This window comes from Eptesicus fuscus, chromosome 23 (assembly GCF_027574615.1).
Source record: "Eptesicus fuscus isolate TK198812 chromosome 23, DD_ASM_mEF_20220401, whole genome shotgun sequence".
In the NCBI taxonomy this organism is placed as follows: Eukaryota; Metazoa; Chordata; class Mammalia; order Chiroptera; family Vespertilionidae; genus Eptesicus; species Eptesicus fuscus.
This window is the reverse complement of record NC_072495.1, coordinates 11,823,826-11,846,255: the sequence shown is the minus strand read 5'-3', so window position 1 is coordinate 11,846,255 and position 22,430 is coordinate 11,823,826. Positions and strand designations below refer to the sequence as shown.

The 22,430-nt window shown below is 46.1% G+C and overlaps 1 protein-coding gene across 7 annotated transcripts in view; it reads left to right on the top strand.

Annotated features, from left to right (window-relative positions):
• Positions 1 to 22,153, top strand: part of MPHOSPH9 (M-phase phosphoprotein 9) — a 43,386-nt gene extending 21,233 nt beyond the window's left edge. For 4 of the 7 annotated variants that reach the window (XM_054712593.1, XM_008142896.3, XM_054712592.1 and 1 more), the window contains 11 exons: positions 4,286 to 4,333; positions 5,205 to 5,269; positions 7,996 to 8,097; positions 10,981 to 11,106; positions 11,485 to 11,660; positions 14,924 to 15,070; positions 15,847 to 15,967; positions 16,704 to 16,807; positions 17,443 to 17,678; positions 17,962 to 18,030; positions 21,043 to 22,153. In XM_054712593.1, coding sequence (XP_054568568.1) covers positions 4,286 to 4,333; positions 5,205 to 5,269; positions 7,996 to 8,097; positions 10,981 to 11,106; positions 11,485 to 11,660; positions 14,924 to 15,070; positions 15,847 to 15,967; positions 16,704 to 16,807; positions 17,443 to 17,678; positions 17,962 to 18,030; positions 21,043 to 21,153 — 1,305 coding nt within the window. In that variant the 3' untranslated portion in view covers positions 21,154 to 22,153. Of the gene's footprint in view, positions 1 to 4,285; positions 4,334 to 5,204; positions 5,270 to 7,995; positions 8,098 to 10,980; positions 11,107 to 11,484; positions 11,661 to 14,923; positions 15,071 to 15,846; positions 15,968 to 16,703; positions 16,808 to 17,442; positions 17,679 to 17,961; positions 18,031 to 21,042 lie in introns of those variants that run through there. The other 3 variants (XM_028147113.2, XM_054712594.1, XM_028147114.2) reach the window with 3 other exon arrangements.
• Positions 22,154 to 22,430: the final 277 nt, after the last annotated feature.

Genomic DNA, 22,430 nt, shown 5'->3' with positions numbered 1-22,430 from the left:
GATTGAGAACCGGTTTGCTGAAACTTCTTCACTCTGATTTCACTTAAAATTGGATTTGTGTGGCACTGATGTGGGAGTAGGTTTCAGGTTGTATTTCCCCCCCCCCCCTAAGTTTTTCTTAATATCCCTTGTCATGGTTCCTAAAAATCTAAAAGTATTTTTTTTTAAATATATTTTATTGATTTTTTACAGAGAGAAAGGGAGAGGGATAGAAAGTTAGAAACATCGATGAGAGAGATACATCGACCAGCTGCCTCCTGCACATCCTCCACTGGGGACGTGCCCGCAACCAATGTACATGCCCTTGACCGGAATCGAACCTGGGACCTTTCAGTCCGCAGACCGATGCTCTATCCACTGAGCCAAACCGGTTTCGGCTAAAAGTATTTTGACTGTTGAAAGCTTCATCCTGGTAGCTTTAGGTTTGATGCTTGTTGCTTTGGTTTAAAAAAATTTTTTTTTTCTTTATTGATTGAAGTATTACATATGTGTCCTTATCTCCCCATTCCCCTCCCTCTCCCCCAGTTCATGCCCTCACCCCCCTGGTCTCTGTGTCCATTGGTTAGGCTTATATGCATGCATACAAGTCCTTTGGTTGATCTCGCCCCCTTACCCCCACCCTCCCCTGCCTTCCCTCTGAGGTTTGACGGTCTGATCGATGCTTCTCTGTCTCTGGATCAGTTTATGTTGTTCATTATAGTCCACAAATGAGTGAGATCATGTGATATTTATCTTTCTCCAACTGACTTACTTCGCTTAGCATAATGCTCTCCAGGTCCATCCATGCTGTGGCAAATTGGTTTAAATTTTATTTTCATGAAACACAGGTAAATGGTTTAAATAGCGAAATTGGAAATGAAAAACAAGTCCTCCCCCCTTTCTGTACCTTCGAGTTCCCTCCCCTGGAGGCCATTACCGTCAGCTCTTTTAGCTGTTTCTTCCAGCACTTTCCTCCATGTTTCTAAATAGGAAAGTTACATTATTCTTGCTTTTTCCCCTGTCAAATCAGACAGTATATGACTTCCTTCTGTGCACCGTTAAGTTTAGCTTTCTTACACCATTTGCTCCCAATGTGGTTCACATATTGAACTGATGCTAAGGCGCCTTCTCTTTCCCATTGTAACGGCTCTGGAATTGGGGCCGCTTTACACCTCAGTGTTGCATTTTAATCGGCAGCAGCATTTTTCCTCCTGTAGTAAACAAAGTGATGGTATGGTTTCTAGTTAGCTGTCTTCAATGTGAAATATGTGTGTTGTTTGTAGTTAGATCAGTATTCAGCATTTCTACATCTTTGTAAATACTGTTCAGAACTAAGCTGCAGTGTGCAGTGGTTACATTTCCTTTCTCTTACAATCTTTCTTTTTCCTAGGAGTGATAGTTGCCCTCTTTTTCTGTCTGCCCACTTTTCCATATGCCTACCACTTGCACACACACAACCCTCACTTCAGACTGAACTGGTGCCTGTGAGGTCTGAGTGCAGGGTTCCTGCCTGGCCCCGCCTCCTCCTGGGACGGGTCCTGGCTTCTTTCCTTCCTTGGATCCGCCCTGCTGTATGGGTCCTGCGTGACCCTCATGGGTGAAATCCTTGTTTTGCTAGAGCACATCTGAGAAAGAAAATGCATGTGAGATACCTTTGGAGACCTTCTGTATCTGAAAACTTCAGTTTCTAGTCACATTTTACTTAGTTTTTAGAATAGTCTGGATTTACCAAAAACTGTGAGCAGTGGGCTCCGGGGCAGTGGGGGGAGGAGTCAGGTTGGGTTTTTTAAAGACTTTTCTTCAGTCATTTTCTCTTCACCCCGTCGCCTCTCCTTCCCTGTCAGACTTGGGTTTCCAGAGTTGCATTTTTCTCCTGTTCTTGTCACCTGTGTCCAGTGTCCAGGCTGGACAGCCGGCCGCTGTATGGGATGTGCAGGGATCTGGACTCTGACCACTCTACCCGAGGACTGTGGCCAGGTCCGTGTGTCTGCCCTGTGCTTCCGCCCTGTCCACCACTGACCCCCATGGGATTCAGTCTGCTCCTCCCAGGGTTGTGAGGAGGTCACCTACTTGCCATTTGCTTCTCTTATTCAGGCCCTGCTACGGCTTCATTTGAACCTTCCACTGAGCTGTTACCTCTGTGTTCTCTTTACTGGCTCCATTGTTAATAGTGGAACCAGGATAAAAAGGAAACTGTGACAAATCTGTCTTCTTTAACCAGGAGGCTCACATAGCTATTTTTTAAGTTACCTAATTATATTATACTTTCAGGATGGTACCTTACTCTGTGGAACTAATTTAGCAAGGAATACTATGCAGCAGTTTGAGACAGAACAATACAAATACACTTTAATCTTTTGATCAATGGGTATTGACTGATACTACTTTTTTTTACTTTTTATTTTGAAATAAATTTAAGCTTACAGAAAACTTGCAAGAACTGTCATTCCTTTCACCTAGGATCAGATGTTAACATGTTTCCATTTCTACTTTGCCATTCGCACATAATCTTTTTTCTCTCAGGCCATTGGAGAGTAGGTCGTAGACATCACGCCCCTTTGCCTCTAGCTTTTGGAGTGTATTTCCTGAGAATGAGGGCTTCTCATTCATAGCCACAGAGCAGTCATCACAACGCAGAAATCCAGATGCTGCAGGCGCGTCCGACTGTTCCTTCATGGCCTTCTTCCCAGCCCAGGGCCACGCCTTGTCTTCACTTCTCCTGGATTTTCACTTGCCTTTGATCTGAAACTTTGTGTTAACCTTCTCCTGTCGTGACTTGGCTTTTTTTTTTTTTTTTTAACCCTCACTCAAGGACATTTTCCCATTGATTTTTAGGGAGAGTGGAAGAGAGAGGGAAAGGAAAGTCAGAGAGAAATATCAATGTGAGAAAAATACATTGATTGGTTGCCTCCTGCACAAGCCCCGACCAGGGCCCAGGCTGGGGAGGAGCCTGCAATTGAGGTTCCTGCCCTTGACCAGAATCGAACCTGGGATCCTTCAGTCCGCAGGCCCACCCTCTATCTACTGAGCCAAACTGGCTGGGGCGTAACTTGTCATTTTTGAAGAGTATGGGCAGTTATTTTATAGACCAGTGGTTCCCAACCTTTTTTTTTTTTTTTTTTGCCATGCCCCACCTAAGCACCTCTAAAATCCTGGTGCCCCCCTGTGACATATAATTCTTATTATTCAAAAAGTGAACTCCTATTCACATGGAGGAAGCCTAAAAGGCCATTAACTTGGTCTAACCAAGCTTCCAGAGAACACGGCATCCATGAAAGAGAGAAATAAAAGAACGAAAGGACAGTTGAAGTATTGAGGAAAAAATCACTAAGAAATTGTTAAAACAATAGTAATATGGCCCTGGCCAGTTTGACTCAGTGGATAGAGCGTCGGCCTGCAGACCAAAGGGTCCCGGGTTTGATTCTGGTCAAGGGCACATGGCTGGGTTGTGGGCTCAATCCCCAGGTTGGGGCGTGCAGGAGGCAGCTGATCAGTGATTCTCATCATTGAAGTTTCTGTCTCTCTCCCTCTCCCTTCCTCTCTCTGAAATCGATAAACACATATTTAAACAATAATATGAAGTGATATGAAAAAATACCAAATGAAGTTTCAAAACATAATAGAGAACTGAAATGCATAAATATGTCACAATATATATTTATTAGTGCCCTGGTGCACGGATTCATGCACATTGAAAGGAAACTAATTAGAAGGTGGCTGGCGGGGTGGGACCGGGAGAGATGGGCCCCGGAGCCAACCTCCCATGGGCATCTGGGGCGGTGCTGCGGCTCGAAGGGCGTCTGCAGAGTGAGTGGGGTCCCTCTGGCAGGTGGGGTCCCTTGCCCTGGCCTTTGGGGATCAGGCCGAAACCGGCTCTCTGACATCCCCTGAGGGGTCCCGGATTGCGAGAGGGCGGTTCTCGGGTATCGCCTCCGGAATTAGGCTCCCTCCTCTCTGGTTCTGGGGTGCGTCACCCAAGAACCACCACTGCCAAGGCACCGTAGCTCAGTAGCTTCTGTGTTGAGCGTCTGCCCCCTGGTGGTCATTGCACGTCAAAGCTACCGGTCAGATGGTTGCTTAGCCTTTTACTAGTATATATATAGAGATATACTCTATATGAGGCCCCTAGAATCATAAGAAATGCAAAAAAAATCACTGTTAATAACTCATTCTCTAATTGTCCCCCTTAAAAATCAAATTGTCCCCCTGTGGGGCGTGTATCCCACATTGGGAGCCACTGTTAGAGCGTATCCTTCGGTGGATATTATGTTTAATTTTCTGGTGCAATTCTTTCTTTTTCCTGCAGCTCTTAGGAGAGTATGAGTCCCTGGGAAGAGAACACGAAAGAGTGAAGGTAATAGCGGTTCGTTGCTCATGTTCTGGGCTGCGGTGGAGGCAGAGCACTGGGCTGGAAGCCGAGGGCCCTGGCCTCCCCCTGCCCCCTCGCCCTGTCCCCCGTAGCTGTTGGCGCTGACTTACCCTCTCTGGGTCAGTAGGCTTATTTTTAGATATCTACCTGTAACTCACAGTCTGGTAGATTTGTTCATTTAACAAATATTTATTGAATGGCTGTTGCATTTGAGGTGAGATGAAATTTTTAGAAGAGTAAGAGACCATGCAGATGCAAATAATTAATACTATTTAAATATAAAGTTTTGTTTCTCAAAGCATTGGCTTTTTGTGGGGTTGAACTTATTATGTTTGAACTCTTGATTAAAGCTCTGCTGGGAAACTACCTTTTGCATGCAGTGAAACCCACAATGATGCTGTAAGTGGGAGCCAAGTATTTCTGCTGCGTAAAGTGCGGCTTGAGATTATTGAAGGTTAGTGAAAGGGCCTGCCCAGCCCGGCCACCAGGAATTCTGGGGGTCAGGGGCCAGGCCTTACTTTGGAAACCTCATCATCACAGAGATTTTTTGCCACTTACTGAGACTTCAGTCAGGTTTGTGGTTAAAATGTGTCCATTTAACACTGGACCGTTTCCAGTCAAGCAGGGCACATGGCCCTCCGGGCCCCACAGCTGTCTGTGAACCAGCATCCATTCAGCCATCCTCTTCCGGGAGTTCTGTCTGTGGCTTGGTGGAGGCCATACGTGCTGAGCATCTGCATGATTTTCTTTGTAGCTCTCTGGTGCAGCCTTAGGCTAGTTTTGTATTTTGCATTTTTAAATAAAAGGACTACATTTGAATACTTCAGTTTTCTGAACTTTTCCTTTATTTTCATAGGATACATTAAATACAACCGAGAACAAATTGCTTGATGCACAGACTCAGATTTCTGATTTGAAAAGGTAAATGCATTGTCTTACTAATCAAACACCTCTAATTGTTTTTTAGCACTTAAATAAGTGTCTATATTGAAAGTGATGAAAAGAAAGTTTTTCTTGAGGATTTGCAAACATTTTGAGATTAGATCTTATCCTAATCTTTCTGACATAGAAATACATTTGATATTAGCCAAAGATTTTTAAACTTTTAAAAAAAATTGATTTCAGAGAGGAAGAAAGATGGAGAGAGAGATAGAAACATCAATGAGGAGAGAGAATCATGGATTGGCTGCCTCCTACACGCCCCCTACCGGGGATGGAGCCCACATCCTGGGCACGTGCCCAGACTGGGAATCGAACTGTGACCTCCTAGTTCATAGGTTAACACTCAACCACTAAGCCACACTGGCCGAGGTAGCTGAAGATATTTAAATGATTAGAATATATCAGTGGTTGGTCCTGAGAGGGCGCATTTCCCCAAACATTATGTATTTTCTCAGGATAGGTAACATCCACATGATATTAAAACATTGAAAAGAATTTTAAGAAGCAGTCTAGTTCTCTGAATATTTTTATGCTCCCCCCAAAACAGCATTCCCACCTGTTTGTGGTCTTCTGCTTTCTTAGAGACCTGTCTTGAGGACTATATTCATGATCTGATTTGCTTAATTAGGTAGGAATAGAGTCAAATTGTCCCAGTGGCAAATGATTCCATATTTCTAATTGGCTTTTAAGCATGTTTCTATATTTGGGGATAGTAATGTCCCTCATTTGGAGATTTTTACCGCACTCTTCAGGACTTCCCGTAGGGAGGACAGGAATGCTGACTTTCTCTGCTCATTCAGTTCCAGTGTTAGCAGCCTTATCTGAAATTTTTTCAAACCTTCCTTGAAATGGGAAAGGTAAGAATTTGAGTTTAAAAGATGAGATGAGGCCGGGCGGTGTGGCTCAGTGGTTGAGCTTCGACCCATGCACCAAGAGGTCGCTGGTTTAATTCCCAGTCAGGGCACATGCCTGGGTTTGGGGCTCGATCTCCAATAGGGGGTGTGCAGGAGGCAGGTGATTGATGTTTCTCTCTCATCATCGATGTTTCTATCTCTCTCCCTCTCATTCCTCTATCTCTAAAAATCAATAAAAAAACATTTTAAAAAAGTACGGAACTCTTACCTTCAAAAAAAAGATCAGCCCTAGCTGGTTTGGCTCAGTGGATAGAGTGTCCGCCTTCGGACTAAAGGTTCTGAGGTTCGGTTCCAGTCAAGGGCACATGCCTGGGTTGTGGGCTCGATCCCCAATGGGCTTGCAGAAGGCAGCTGATCAATGAGTCTCATCATTGATGTTTCTATCTATCTCTCCATCTCTCTTTCGCTCTAAAATCAATAAAAATAAATAAAATAAAAGCTCTTGAGCAAAATTTGTTATTTAAGGGAAAAAAAAAAAGAGCGTTGGCCTGTGGACTGAAGGATCCCATGCTTGATTCAGGTCAAGGGCACGTACCTCTGTTGCAGGCTCCTCCCTGGCCCGGGCCCTGGTCAGGGCATGTGCAGGAGGCAACCAATCGATGTGAGAGAAACATATTTCCCTCTGTCTTTCCCTCTCTTCCATTCTCTCTAAAAATCAATGGAAAAATATCCTTGGGTGAGGATTAAAAAAAGATTAGATGAGGACATGTGCAAAGTTTAAAAGAACAAAGACTGCAAGACATGTTCAAAACAATTAATTGGCCACAGTACTTATTTTCTGGTGGTAACTTGAAAATGGGCTTTTAGCCGAAACCGGTTTGGCTCAATGGATAGAACGTCGGCCTGCGGACTTAAGGGTCCCAGGTTTGATTCCGGTCAAAGGGCATGTACCTTGATTGTGGGCACATCCCCATTAGGGGGTGTGCAAGAAGCAGCTGATCGATGTTTCTCTCTCATCGATGTTTCTAACTCTCTATCCCTCTCTCTTCCTCTCTGTAAAAAATCAATAAAATCGATTTAAAAAAAAAACACACAAGCCGAAACCGGTTTGGCTCAGTGGATAGAGCATCAGCGTGCGGACTGAAGGGTCCCAGCTTCGATTCCGGTCAAGGGCATGTACCTTGGTTGCGGGCACATCCCCAGTGGGGATTGTGCAGGAGGCGGCTGATCGATGTTTCTCTATCATCGATGTTTCTAACTCTCTATCCCTCTCTCTTCCTCTCTGTAAAAAATCAATAAAATATAAAAAAAACACACAAGAAAATGGGCTTTTATTCTGAACATGGCACAAATTCAATGAGGTGCATAGTTAAAACTAGGAGTTCTTTTTAGTGCCTATGTTATTGGGAATTAAGCCTGCTTCCTCTTCTGTGGAAGTGTTACCTATCTATATTTCATGTGCTTGGATGTGTACATATTAAACATGTTAGAATTGCAGTTTATTTGAACATTTGAATTTATATTTAATTTATATGTTGTATATTTTGATCTATAGTCAAATTTATAATTTTTTTTAACTTGCTAGATTAAGTCCATCTATTTTGTTCCTTTTCCTTCAGTTGTAGGATGAGTGCTCCTCTGTAGAGTTGAATGCACTTGCCTTTCTACTTACTCTTCCTTACTTTGTCAGCTTTGTAAAGTTAAACAATGGAATTTTACTGGGAAAAGGTTTATGGACTTGCAGCTCCTTTTCTTCCCTTTTCTAGAAGGATCTGTTAAATCAGTAATTTGTAATTGAGCTGTTTAAATTTGTTGAAATGTACTTACATTTATTTTATTGCTTTGAATCAGAACGATCTCAAAACTTGAAGCTCAGGTCAAGCAAGTGGAGCATGAAAATATGTTAAGTCTTCGTCACACTTCTAGAGCTCCCATGGGACCCTCACGTGCCAAGTAAGTGACTTTGTTTAATCTCCGCAAAGCTAGAAACAGGTGAGCCCTTCTGTCAAACTCAGAAGCTCCTCTGTCTGAATCATGAGAACGTCGGGGCTAATGTCACAGAGAATTTGATGTGTAAAAACATCTCGTTCTCAGCCAGCGCACAAGCGCCTGCAGAGGCATTTCCCGGAAGGAGGAAGGAGGAGAGTCTGACTGGGAGCGAGGAGAGGAGGGTGTTCTTGTTTTTCACTCTGCCCAGCTGCGTTACCTTAGGCAAATCTCTGAGTTTTTTTGGAGCCCAGTTTTATTATCTGTAGAAACAAGGACATTGGACTAAAGTATCTCAAACCGTCTTTTAGCCCTAAAAGACCAGGTATTTTCTTCCCACGTTAGTGGAGAGACCTGTGACTGTAGATTTTCATTAGCTTGTGTGAATTTTTCTTCTTTGTTTTTCAAAATTAGCTTTGCTGTCATCTCAGCATTGTCTTGATGATACATTTACGGAATACGCTTCCCATGTTAGAATTGGTTTTTATGATTTTGGGGTAAATAAAGAGTATTAATGAGTAGATCATAACTTTGTAACTATGGTTACTTGAAAAAGATTGTTAAATTGTGAATTTTAACCTAAGTCAATTGTCAGATGAGAAACTTTTCCTAGATCTTTGCTGGTAGAACATAGTGAATTATCAAAGAAAAATTATGTAAATAACTGAAATTGAACATTGAGAGAGAACAAACAGTAGCTTTGGGGAGAGTGAGACGGAAGAGGCACCAGAGGACCCCACTTGTATCTGGAGTGTCCACTCTGAAAATCTGAGCGAGATGAAGTGAAGAAGCAAGGTTTTCTAATGCGGATGGTTGGTGCCTGAGTGCTGTCTGCAGGCTGGAAATTGTTTATGTTTTTAAAGAGAATAGGAACCAATGAAGGATTAGCATCCGGAATATAAAGAACTCCTACAAATCAATGGGAAAAAGACAACTTCCTCAGTAGAAAAGCAATCACAGAATATGAGCAAGCAGCTCACAGAAAAGAAACCTAAATGACTAATAAAAACTAAAAAGTGCTCATTTCACTGGTAATCCGAAAAATGCAAACGAGAACAACAATGGAAGGCCACTCACACCCTCAGACGAGCCAGCCTTCAGATCTAATCATGGCGAAGTTGGGCCAAGATGTGAAGAAATAGGAACCACACTGCTGGCTGGGCTGACCATTGGTACAGCCAGAAGGGGGTGGTGATTTGTCAGTCTCCAGTGAGACTGAGGGTGTACATACCCCCAACTCCACGTTCCACTCTTACAGACTTACCCGAGAGGAATCCTTACACCTGTTAACTGTAGCGTTGTTGAAGGGCAGCCCATTAGAAGGGAAGCACCCACCACCAGGAAGGGTGATGCGTGACTGGTGGTTCATTCACACCGTGGGTAAATAAGACGGTAGTGCCTTCTGAATCACAGGGATCAGCCTCAGAGGTGATGCTGAGTAGAAACAGCAGCACTCAGGGATGTGTGCATTAAAACTTGGATGTAACCTAAAAAATACAAGCATACCATGTATCTATGTTTTACAACTACAAACAAGTAGGGTAAGATGTTAGCTTTTGTTAAAACTGAGTGTGGGCGGGTGCTTGTTATAGTATTCTTTGTAATCTTCTAAGACTGTTTGACATGTTTTTTATTTTAAAAGTTGATGCCCAGCTGGCATGGCTCAGTGGTTGAGCATGGACCTATGAACCAGGAGGACACAGTTTGATTCCCAGTCAGGACAAATGCCCGGGTTATGGGCTCGATCCCCAGTGTGGGGCGTGCAGGAAGCAGCGGATCAATGATTCTCTCTCATCATTTGATGTTCCCCTCTCTTTCTGAAATCAATAAAAAATATCTATATTAAAAAGTTGAGGAAAAGGAGTGACTGGGGTTAAAATGTAAATAGGTAGAAGAGGCAACTCCTAAAAAGTGTTGGCAGGGAAGCGAGCAGAGAGGGGAAGGCAGGCGTGGTCTCCTGGTTTCGGGTTCTCTCTGGAGTGTCATGCGAGGTTCTCTCTGGTGGTCTAGGCTGGGCTGAGCAGTTAGAGGAGAGAGGAGAAGGCAGGAGACAGTCGCCCATTACAGAGAGCTCTGTTGCCAGCCGTGTTGGGTGTCCGGCTGAGATGGCGAGAGTGATTTTGTAGCGACATATCACGTATCGAGAAGTCAGTGTCGTCGCCCAGGCCGAGGTGCTGGCTGCCCGTCAGCTGTGACTGAGGGCGAGCTGGGAAGGGAGTCGGGGTGTACCCCAGGGTAGGTAGAGCGGGACTAGAGAATCTGGGAGGGGTTGAGACGCAGGAGAGGGGAGGCCGAGCTTGCGCAGGGCGCCAGAGGAGTCTTTGGAGGATTGGTTCCTGCTGAGACCAGGCCGGTGGTGCTGGAGGAGCAGAGCAGGTCCGCGGAGAGGCCAGGACAGCCTGTGCGTGTGGCCTTCCCAGCACGAGGGCGGAGGAGGTGTGGAGAAAAGGAGACCACTTACTTCATTAAAATGAAGACACATTTAAAAGTTGGTTCTTCAGTCGTAGTAGCTCTGTTTCGAGTGTTCAGTAGCAGTGTGTGATGAGCAGAAAATTCTGTCCCGGGGCTGGTGGGATGCAGAGGGCGCTCTCCGCTGGGGGTGTATGGAGCTGTGTGGGTGTACCAGTCCCTGAGTCTCAACTGAGGCTCAGTTATGATCAGCAATAACAGAAACGTGAAATGATCTTAGAACCGTGATGTAGAAGTCACGTATTGAGAGATGCTACCTGCGGTTTTTAAGTTTCCATGGAAGCATGGGGGTACTCTTTTGAAGCCAGGTGTTTTCATCTGTGCTCAGCTTAAATGGAAGCACAAACCTTGTAACGCCCACAACACTCCTCACCCTCACAGCACACTCGCCACCTCTGATGTCAGCAGGCGGAAGTGGCTGATCCCGGGGGCGGAGTATTCGATCTTCACCGGCCAGCCCCTGGACGTGCCTGACAGGACGGCAGTGGAGGAAACAGGCGTTCCTGGGTGAGATGACTGTCGAAGGTCATGTTTAGGGACTGCGGTGTTTTCCTAGAGCTATCTCCTTGTCTCCTAATGTCTCAATTTTAAGGACCTGATTTTTTATTTTACTTTGAGAGACTAGTGCTCTCTGGACAGTTCATTTTTGTAGGCTGTGAAGAGCTTCCCCTCTTGTGCTCCTGGCACATGAGAGAGAGGGATTTTGTCTCTTCCTCTTTTTATTGGGGCACTAACCCCCTCTTGGTCTCATCTAAACTCAGTTAACTCCCAAAGGCCCCACCTCCAAATAGCATCACACTGAGGACTGAGGCTTCTATATGAATTGGGGGGAAGGGGCACAATATTCTGTCCATAGCACTATGTGTCTTATAATTATTATTTAAGGTACCAGTCTCCTCCAGAAAAGGATTCTTCACCTGGAAGTTCACCAACAAACATACTGGTAAAAAAACAAAGAGAGACTTCAGACACACCAGTCATGAGAGCTTTAAAAGAACTTGAGGAAGAAAAAATATTTAAAAATTGGGGCACACAGACAGAGAGAGAGGACACTTCAAATAGTAAGTATTTTATTTCTTATTTAATACTAGAGGCCCAGAGCACAAATTTGTGCATGGGTGGGGTCCCTTGGCCTGGCCAGTGATTGGGGCCGATCAGGGCTGGCCAGTGTGGGGGAGGGACTGCAGGAGGTTGGTGGGCCATGGGAGGTTGGCTGGGGGAGCACACTGACCACTAGGGGGCAGCTCCTGCATTGAGTGTCTGCCTCCTGGTGGTCAGTGCATCACCATAGCGATTAGTTGAGCAGTTGACTGGTCGTAATGGTTGCTTAGGCTTTTATATATATAGATAGACTAGAGGCCCAGTGCATGAAATTCGTGCATGGGGGGGGGGTGTCCCTCAGCCCAGCCTGCACCCTCTCCAATCTGGCACCCCTCGAGGGATGTCTGACTGCCCATTTAGGCCCGATCCCAGTAGGATCAGACCTAAACGGGCAATTGGACATCCCTCTCACAATCCAGGACTGCTGGCTCCCAACTGCTCGCCTGCCTGCCTTCCTGATTGTCCCTAACCACTTCTGCCTGCCAGCCTGATCACCCTTAACCACTCCCCTGCCATCCTGATTGATGCCTAACTGCTCCCCTGCCAGCCTGTTTGCCCCTAACTGCCCTCTATTGCAGGCCTGGTCACCCCTAACTGCCCTCCCTTGCAAGCCTGGTCCCTCCCAACTGCCCTCCCCTGCTGGCCATCTTGTGGCGGCCATCTTGTGTCCACATGGGGGCTGCCATCTTGTGTGTTGGAGTGATGGTCAATTTGCATATTACTCTTTTATTAGATAGGATAGTGGCCTGGTGCACGGGTGGGGGTCAGCTGGTTTGCCCTGAAGTGTGTCCCCGATCAGGGTGGGGGTTCCCTTGGGGCATGGGGCGGCCTGGGTGAGGGGCCTGTGGTGGTTTGCAGGCTGGCCACGCCCCCCAGTGACCCAAGCAGAGTCCCTTGGATCTGGGATTTATTTATCTTCTATAATTGAAACTTTGTAGCCTTGAGTGGAGGCTTAGGCCGGCCAGGGTGTGTGGAAAGCTTGGGTTCCTCCATTGCCGGGGAAACCCAAGCCTCCTGCTTGCTCCATGGCCGTAGCCATCTTGGTTGGGTTTAATTTGCATACTCACTCCTGATTGGCTTGTGGGCATGGCTTGTGGGTATAGCAGAGTGATGGTTAATTTGCATATTACTCTTTTACTAGAGGCCCGGTGCACGAAATTCGTGCACGGAGGGGGGTTGTCCCTCAGCCCAGCCTGTACCCTCTCCAATCTCGGACCCCCTCAAAGGATGTCCGACTGCCCGTTTAGGCCCGATCCCTGGGATCGGGCCTAAACGGGCAGTCGGACATCCCTCTCATAATCCAGGATTGCTGGCTCCCAACTGCTTGCCTGCCTGCCTTCCTGATTGCCCCTAACTGCTTCTGCCTGCCTGATCACCCCCTAATCACTCCCATGCCAGCCTGTTTGCCCCCAACTTCCCTCCTCTGCTGGCCTGGTCACCCCTAACTGCCCTCTCCTGCAGGGTTGATCACCTCCAACTGCCCTTCCTTGCAGGCCTGATCCCTCTCAACTGCCCTCCCTTGCAAGCCTGGTCCCTCTCAACTGCCCTCCCTTGCAGGCAGGGTGCCTCCCAACTGCCCTCCCTTGCAGGCCGGGTGCCTCCCAACTGCCCTCTCCTGCTGGCCATCTTGTGGTGGCCATCTTGTGTCCACATGGGGGCAGGATCTTTGACCACATGGGGGCAGCTATATTGTGTGTTGCAGTGATGATCAATCTGCATAGTTCTCTTTTATTAGATAGGATAGAGGCCTGGTACAGGGGTGGGGGCCAGCTGGTTTGCCCTGAAGGGTGTCCCTGATCAGGGTGGGGTTCCCTTGGGGCGTGGGGCAGCCTGAGCGAGGGGCCTGTGGTGGTTTACAGGCCGGCCACGCCCCCTGGGATGCAAGCGGAGACCCTGGTATCTGGAATTTATTTTCCTTCTACAATTGAAACTTTGTAGCCTGGAGCAGAGCCAAGCCTGGGGCTCCCTCCGAGGCCTGAATCCATTAGTGTTGGGGTTATAATTGAAACTTTGTTGCCTTAAGCGGGTGGGCCCGGCCAGGGTGTTCGGAAAGCTTTGCTACCCCTGTTGCTGGCGGCAACCCTGTCCTGCTCTCTCAAGCTCCATTCTGCTGCCATTTGTTTGAATTTGTTTACCTTCTATAATTGAAACTTTGTAGCTTGAGTGGAGGCTTAGGCCTGCAACGGCTGGCAGAAAGCTTGGCTTCCTGTTACCTAGGGAACCTTGCTCTCTGTGACTGTAGCCATCTTGGTTTGGGTTAATTTGCATACTCACTCTGATTGGATGGTGGGTGTGGCTTGTGGGCGTGGCTTCTGAGTGTGTCGGAGGTGTGGTCAATTTGCATATTTGTCTATTATTAGATTAGATTAGATAGGATTGTAGAGATATAGGATTTTTCCCTTTCCTAATAACTATATTACTTTCTCTTTAAAATGGAATTCCCCCAGTGATGAAATAAAAGGTTAGTTTAGTTCAGTGGTCGGCAAACTGCGGCTCGTGAGCCACGGTTTGCTGCTCTGTTAACTAATGAGTTTGCCGACCACTGGTTTAGTTTATTGCTGCTTCAGCCCCATTTCATAGATAATCAAATCCCTAGTGAATAATTTATCACAGTCATGGCATAACATGTGCCTTTTATAAAAGCAGATTACGTGTTACATTCTGATTATTAAAGATTTCTGTGGCATTCTTAGTGATATGTGGAAAATTTCTGCATCAGTTTGTCTTACTTGCACACGTCAGGAAGCTGTGACAGACGCCTGATGTTCATAGTGAGCGGGGCCATTCCTGCTCTGCCTTTCTAGGCTCCCGAGCACCCAGCAGAGGGGCTAGAGCATCTTCATGCTGGTTTTCATGGGTCCAGGTACTTGCAGCTCCTCTCATACTTCCTCTCTGCTCACTTGGTCAGGCCTGGTAACCACATCATTGACATCTTCGGTGTAGCATCCAAAACTGTATCTCCTTGTAAATAAATTAGTGACCTGCTTTCTAAAAATAAACTCTTGAAAAATCACCTTGAATTGTAAACAGGGAACCAGAATGAATGCATTATAAACTCCCACATTTTTCTTCATCAGGCATTGTTATCAATAACGTGGTGCTTTTGCAAATAATCATTGTAACCTACACAGTGAGAAGAATTGCTTGCCGGTGAACATCTGTTAATAAAGGCAGATGAGTGAAGCTGGGTTTGTCTTGCTGATTTTTTTTACACTTGTCTCAGAACTAGCGAATCCTCGGCAAACTGAAACGACTGTCGGTGCCAGTCGGTCCCCAGAGAAATGCGCCCAGCAGAGACACAGGAGGCTTCACGGTGCCGCGCAGAGGTCGTCCTCCCTGCCGCCTTCCAACCGCAAGCCCAGCACTCCAAGTAAGAGCTAGCGTCACGCCTCCGGGCTCGGGTGCCACTCGAGCCGCACACTCAGACACACTCCCCGTCTCCTTTACACTCTCCCTTGCACCGGAGATCTCTGAATACAGGTCCCTAAATATGACCTGTGACCTTTTCCAAGAATAACAGATCTGACTGCACAGATGCTCGGACTGTAACTGAAAAAATGATAAGTTTATTGCGTGAGATTGTTGGTGTGTCCAGCAAATTTTTTGCAACTAATACCACTGCACAGTGTTTGAGAGAGTTGATAAATATCTAATTAAACTTTAGCTCAAACATGAACGGAAGCCAGCCTGCAGAGCGATGCTTCTTTGCGTGCACTTACCTAAGGTTACTCACACTAGTCACCTTTCTCTTCAGCCAATGGCAGGGATGGTTTTCAAGTCTGAACACTGGATTTCTGTGTCCTCAATTTTCACTTTCATAACAGCTGAGAAGAGTCCTATATGACTATGCTATAGGGAAGTCCACTGGGGCTCTGGCGTTTCCATCTTATTTCCAGTCCACTTCTAAAATCCTGAAAAACCAGTTCTGAGCCCGTGCCGCAGCTACAGTCTGCTGTATAAAATGTTGGCTGTGGTCCCCTCTTGGTGTCAGGGTTAGGAGTTATTTTATTTTTATTCTTTGTACTCTTATTTGTCTTTCAAAAAGCTTTCAGTGAAATTATATTTCTTTGAAGAATATGTTCTGCCAATATAACACATGTATTATAGAGAAGGAAAAGAATATTTCCTCTTCGTTTTCTTCTATAGCGAAAAGAGAGATTATGTTAACACCAGTGACTGTGGCTTATAGTCCAAAGCGATCCCCTAAAGAAAATTTGTCCCCAGGATTTAGCCATCTGCTTAGCAAAACCGAAAGCAGTCCAATTCGGTAAGTTCTCTAAAATTGTAGCATAAAATATGTATGTTATTAATTTTTTTTTAAATGTCAACTTATACCTCTAGCTATCATTAATTTTTCAGTTAATGGGAACTCTCTGGCTTTAAATCATATCAATGAATGTCATACTAAAAATTAAAAATACTATAATACATGAAAACAGTTGGTAACGGTGTGAACTGGCTACTCCTAAGTTCAGCACCGTCTCACAGCCCCTTCCTCCTGGCTTTGGCTGTAGAACGATACTTCTTTGTTTTCTTGAGAAGGTTTATGGTACAAGATCGTGGGCTGTCCTGGTGTGGCCCTGGCACTGGGCGTCAGCTTACCTGGGCCCCTGAGAAGTGACCTCACTGATGTGGTCAGCAGGTGCGCTCCGGGGGCGGCCACTGGCTCCTGCTGAGCCAGCCCCAGAGGCTCCTGGAGAAATTCCTCGAGCGCAGTGGGCCTGCTTCTTCTTCTGTAGAACAGGGATGGTAATAGCTGCCCTGCTGGTTCCGTGGGGGGTTAGAAAGATCAGACAGGAGACCCATACTGGAAGTCTCTAGTATGTAGCTAGGATTTGTATTAGAAAACAAACTAGATTTCAGTTTTGAAAAATTGTATGACCAGTTTCTTTCTAAAAATATGTCAGTGTGTGAGTTACCTGGATGCCAGCTCGTCTCTCTAGTGGCGATAGGGAACATCAGTTGACAGTGTTTTCTCACAAGTAACTTGCTTCATTCAATAGATTTGATATACTTTTGGATGATTTAGATACTGTTCCCGTGTCTACGTTACCACGTACCAATCCAAGAAAACAACTCCAGTTTCTTCCTCTAGATGACTCGGAAGGTATCTTTTCCTACAAAATTCTCAGTTTTGGTTTTAGCCATTCATCCTGTGCGTGTCTGGTATCTTCCCAAGGTTCTAAATGTGATAATACCCTGCCTTTAAGTATTGTGGTCAAGAGAAGCGTTCCCAGCGCTCAGCTGTGTCCGTGTGGGTGTCTGTCCTCTGTGAGGAGCTGGGAAACGGAGGGACGGGGCTGTTAACTGTCGTCACTTCCTCTCCACGTGTAGTCTGGTTTTTAAGGCCGCTTTGGCTTTGGGTGATCCTTTTCTTTTCCTCATTTATATCTTAAGTTTGGAATAAAGGTGTAAGATAGTGTAGATGAAGTCACGTGGGTAGGCCCCTGAGAGGTTAGCCCTTTCATGTTGCCATACATGTGCTGTTTAGTTTTACACTTTTTCTGAAGTGCACTGAAGCTAATTAGGTTTACAGGGAGGCCTGTCCCACCGAGGGCAGAGCTTCTGGCTTCTGTGGAGCAGCAGCTCTGAGTAACCATGGTGGAGGGTTTTGTTCCTCATTGCTGTTTGGCCCCGTAGCAGCTCTTTCCAGAAAATGAAGGGGGTAACGTATCTAGTGTGTATACGAGCTATTCGAAAACTTGGTAAGAAATCAAAGGCATTTCTTTTTCTCTCTGACAGAAAAAAAATATTCAGAAAAAGCCACCGGCACCCATGCAAGTCATAGCTCTTCCCCCGAACTGCCGCCGAGCGGAGCGAAGGGCGCCTCGGGGAGCGCCGCGGCCTCCGGCGAGTTGGGTAGTGCGCAGTGTCCGGCTGCCGGAGCGCGCACCCACGACTTCGAGTACACCGCGAAAATCAGGACCCTGGCGGAAACAGAACGGTTTTTTGATGAACTTACAAAAGAAAAAGACCAGGTAAAAGCAACAAAAAATTGTTTACCTCTTTTTCTGAACTTAAGGCTTGTGGCTAAGGTCTAGTCAGAGGAGTCGGTGAGTGACACCCACCCCAGGAAGTTGCTGGGCATTTCACACCAAAGCCACACCTGTGAGCCGAGCTGACGCTGCGCATCATGACAGGGGGACTTAGGGAAGAGACGGACAAGGACGTAGGAGCCTGAGGTCTTGCCCTTCGCTCTGTGATAAACCCCTGCAGCAATGCGAGTTCTCCTGGTCTTAGTTAAGCCTTTTGTGTTGACAGATTGAGGCTGCCCTCAGTCGGATGCCTTCGGTGGGAGGACGAGTCACTTTGCAGACGAGATTAAATCAGGTGAGGTGTCTCAGCTTAAGCCTGCTTCGGAGCCTGGCCCCCCATTGACCAGATGGTTGTAAATCTTGCTTTTAGGCACGTGGGCACAGGTGGTCAGAACTCAGCCTCTGCAGGAAGTGTTTGGTGATCATAGCATATTTCATAACTGCATGCTAGCTTTCTGTATTAAAAACTGATTTTACCTTTGCATTTCAAGAAAAACACACACGCGCCCTAGCTGGTTTGGCTCAGTGGATAGAGCATCAGCCTGCGGACTGAAGGGTCCCGGGTTCGGTTCCAGCCAGGGGCACATGCCTGGGTTGCAGGCTCGATCCCCAGTAGGGGATGTGCAGGAGGCAGCCGGTCAGTGATTCTCTCTCACCATTGATGTTTCTATCTCTCTCTCCCTCTCCCTTCCTCTCTGAAATCAATAAAGAAATATATTTAAAAAAAAAAAGAAAGAAAGAAAGAAAAACACACAAGTATGTTTTTGAGAAACGAATGTGGGAGCACATGGCCTAGCCGCAGAGGAAGGTGTGGTTCCATCACTGAGCAGGCGGTGGGGCAGGCGCGTGGCCAAGAATGGAAGTGCATGAAGCCACAGGACAGTCAAACTGTTCATGTTGTAACATCTAAAGATAACGGCACCGTGTGTCCCTTATGGAGCGGCCTGTCGGCTTCTCCGGGCTTTGGCTTCAGGGGAAGCTCATCACGAGATTGCACTGCGACACCAGAAGGAAAATCGGACACAGTACAGTCTCAGGCTCTTTCCAGGGCCTGGAGCCCTAACTTCTCTTTTTACCTGTCTTTTAAGTCTTTTTATTGGTTTTGCTGTTCTGAAAGTTCTTATTAAACAATTTGTAAGACGCAACACACAAAACTCTTCTTAAAATAGTTTACTGGGAAGGCAGGAGAAATGTTGGTGCTCTGATCCTAAATCTGTCTGAAACATTTGCTTAATATATTTTTATACAATGGTCGTGAGCTCTTCAAGTGAGACTCGAAGGGCTCTAGTTTCTGTTCATATACTGGGTGGTATGCGGAGCAGCTTATTCTATTATTATTATTATTGTATTTTCCATTTGAGCAACTGTAAGCCTCCTTTTGCCCACCCTGTATGTCAAAGCTCTTTCAGTTCCATGTGAAGGCAAATGGCAGCAAAAAGGGGCTGAGGGTGCTTGTATCTGATTCGTAAGTGAAAAAGTTAAATTGGGCAACAAAATAAAATATGTGAAAAGTAGTCAGCCTCAGCAATGAATAAAAAACCACACATTGAAACCAAAGCATCAACATTGGCAGGTATTTTTTAAGAACAGTACCTGGGTGGGGGAAAAGCGTGTGGGCACACCCTGCAGGTGCAGTGGAGGCGCCACCCTCCCCGGAGCCCGGCTGACTGCTGTCCCACGTGGTAGGACTCTGCCTCCCTTTGGACCCCGCGCTTTTATGTCGGGGATGGTTCCTAAGGCAGTACTCACAGGTACACGCAAGGAGATGTGCTTAAGGGTATTTACGGCAGCCTTATTTGTGATAGCTAAAATTAGAAGCCACCTACATCTCTACTAGAGATCCTAGGTTAAATATGGTCCATCTGATGGGATGTTGCACTTAATTTAAAACAGTGTTGTAGAAAGATATAACAAGACCAGTTCGATTGAAAAACATTTGGAAGTAGATGAATTCTTTTTAAAATTTTCTTAAAGATGGGAGCACATCTGCAGGAAAAGAGTAAAGAGAACAGTAGTCACTTCTTGCTTTTTGCTCATCTGTCTGCTAAATACTCTATAAGGAACATGTGGTCCTTTTATAATTAAAGTCGTTAAGGAGGAAATCCTAAAGTTTTATTGCAGGATACCATTGGAGTTAATACTGAATAAAGTATTGAAAATAATAAGTACATAGGTGTCCCCCCCAAAATGTAGACCCACACTTTGAATAATTCTAAAGGCAGTGTTTATTAAAATATATTTCCTTTTCAGGATTGAGCTATCCACTGCTAAAGTGTGGATACATTTTGGGGGAACACCCTATATATTCCAGGTACTTTTAATAATCACAGTTGTTTCATCGACTCATTGTGAAATCTGTTCCTTGGAAAAGTCTCCTCCAGATGTTGTTTTTCCTTTTAACTTGGACATTTTTGTCAGAAGAAAGTTACCTGTTTGTGTGAGCACCTGGAACCCGGCACCCGTCCGCCGGGTGTCTGTTAACTCGGGGAGGGCTGTGCTTTCTCAGCTCAGCATGGTTAGGTTAGGGCTCCCTCCCGTCCCTGTGTCACTGTTGCTAGAACCCCCACTTCGTGACCATGCTGAGGGTACGGTGCCGAAGTTACTTGGGTGGTGGAAAAGTTGATTCACATTGTGCAGTTTAAAAGAAGTGACAGCCAAAACCGGTTTGGCTCAGTGGATAGAGCGTCGGCCTGTGGACTCAAGGGTCCCAGGTTCGATTCCGGTCAAGGGCATGTACCTTGGTTGCGGGCACATCCCCAGTGAGGCGTGTGCAGGAGGCAGCTGATCGATGTTTCTTTCTCATCGATGTTTCTAACTCTCTATCCCTCTCTCTTCCTCTCTCTAAAAAATCAATAAAATATATTAAAAAAAAAAGTGACATAAAGATGTTAACAAAATAGTCAGTTTTATGTTTATACGAGAGGCTCAGTGCATGAAATTCGTGCACTCCAGGGGGGTCCCTCAGCCTGGCCTGCACCCTCTTGCAGTCCAGGAGCCCTCGGGGGGATGTCCGACTGCCGCTGCCACCACTGCTGTGCTCGCCAGCCTTGAGCCCGGCTTCTGGCTGAGTGGTAAGGCCCCTGTGGGAGCGCACTGACCACCAGGGGGCAGCTCCTGCATTGAGCGTCTGCCCCCTGGTGGTCAGTGTGCATCATAGCAACCGGTTGTTCTGCTGTTCGGTTGATTTGCATATTAGCCTTTTATCATATAGGATTGTTCTTTTGCCAAAAGGAAGGCCCATCTCATGGTAACGAGCCAGTGAACCTAGGGTAGATTCTCATGACACTTTTCCCGTCTTTCTGCCTAGGAAGCCCTAGAGGACCGTCTGGAGCGGATTAACCGCGAGCTGGGCTCCGTGCGCATGACGCTGAAGAAGTTCCACGTCCTGCGCTCCTCCGCGCACCTCCGCCCCGTGTAGCCATTAAACGAGCCGCTTCGATTGCATTGACGTGTAATTACGTCCTCGGGAAGGCGGAGCGTTTTCTACTGTTTCTAGCCCTGCCCACCGTAGTTTTACAATCATGACACTCGCTCTTTTATATTCTGATGGCCACATATTCCCAAGATATTTTTGTTATGCTCAGGAATCTTGTATATTTTACTATTTAAAAAGTGTTATTTTTAAATAGTATATGTCTCCAGTTTATATCAGGAATAAGGAAGTGTGGCCGTGGGAGGCAGCTGGTCTCTAAACAAATAGTGTTCATCCTTTCACAGGTACCTGCGCACCAGTTTTGTAAATTTGTTCAACATTGTGAATATGATTCTTTTTTTAATTTTAAATAAATGCTTCAGAACAGTTTTCATCATGGTAGGCTAATCCACGCTGAATGCAAAAAAATTACAGCACACCCTGGATTTAGTTGTTCTGAGCTTTTAAAAGCACTAATGCAATTCCTGTCTGACACATTTGTCTTAGAGTGAATATTAGATTAGTCATAACGGCAATATCAGCAATAATGGAACGCTGGAAAGCTTTCAAAACTGCATGGATAACTCACTCATTTTGTTTCCCTTAAACTCTATTATTTGTAAGGAAAGAAAACAGAGATGTAATTTTCTCATTTTGTCATATATAATGCTTTTCAGAGAAAGTGAAACAATTGGAGGGCTGTAGCTCTCTGCCCATCATTCTGAATGTAACTTGTGTCCCGCCCTTGACGGTCAGTGATAGATAAGCTTTGATGAAGTTCAGGGACCACCCAGTGAGGCTGTACAGGGAGCCCCTTTCCTCCATTCCCCGGGCGCAGCTGCCAGTCATCCTGCATAGATTTGACCCCTCCACCCCATCCCTGCCAAAAAGAAAAAGGACTCCCCTAGTGGCTGCTGTGAGGGTGCCAGGCTAGTCAGAGCAGCGTCTGGTAGCGGAAGGGAGTGTGTGAATAGCTCCAGCTCCGCCAGGCAGGACCTGGCGCCCAGGAGCACTGGGCGTCCTGACGGCTGGTCAAGTCCAGGCTGCTCAGCTGCCCGCTTTTCGGTGGCCAGTCAACCCCATGCCCACATGTTCACACTCGGTTCTTGTCTGTACACAGACTCACTCCAAGCTTTCACAGTCGAGTCCCCTTAAAATGCTCAGGTATTAGACTCTGGTTTACTTCTGAGCTTCTCCGCCTCACGTGGCTCTTGGTAGCAATTAGTTATAAAGCACCAAGCCAGCCGTCCCTCCGCTAGGGTGTATGGCTGCCCTCGGGCAAG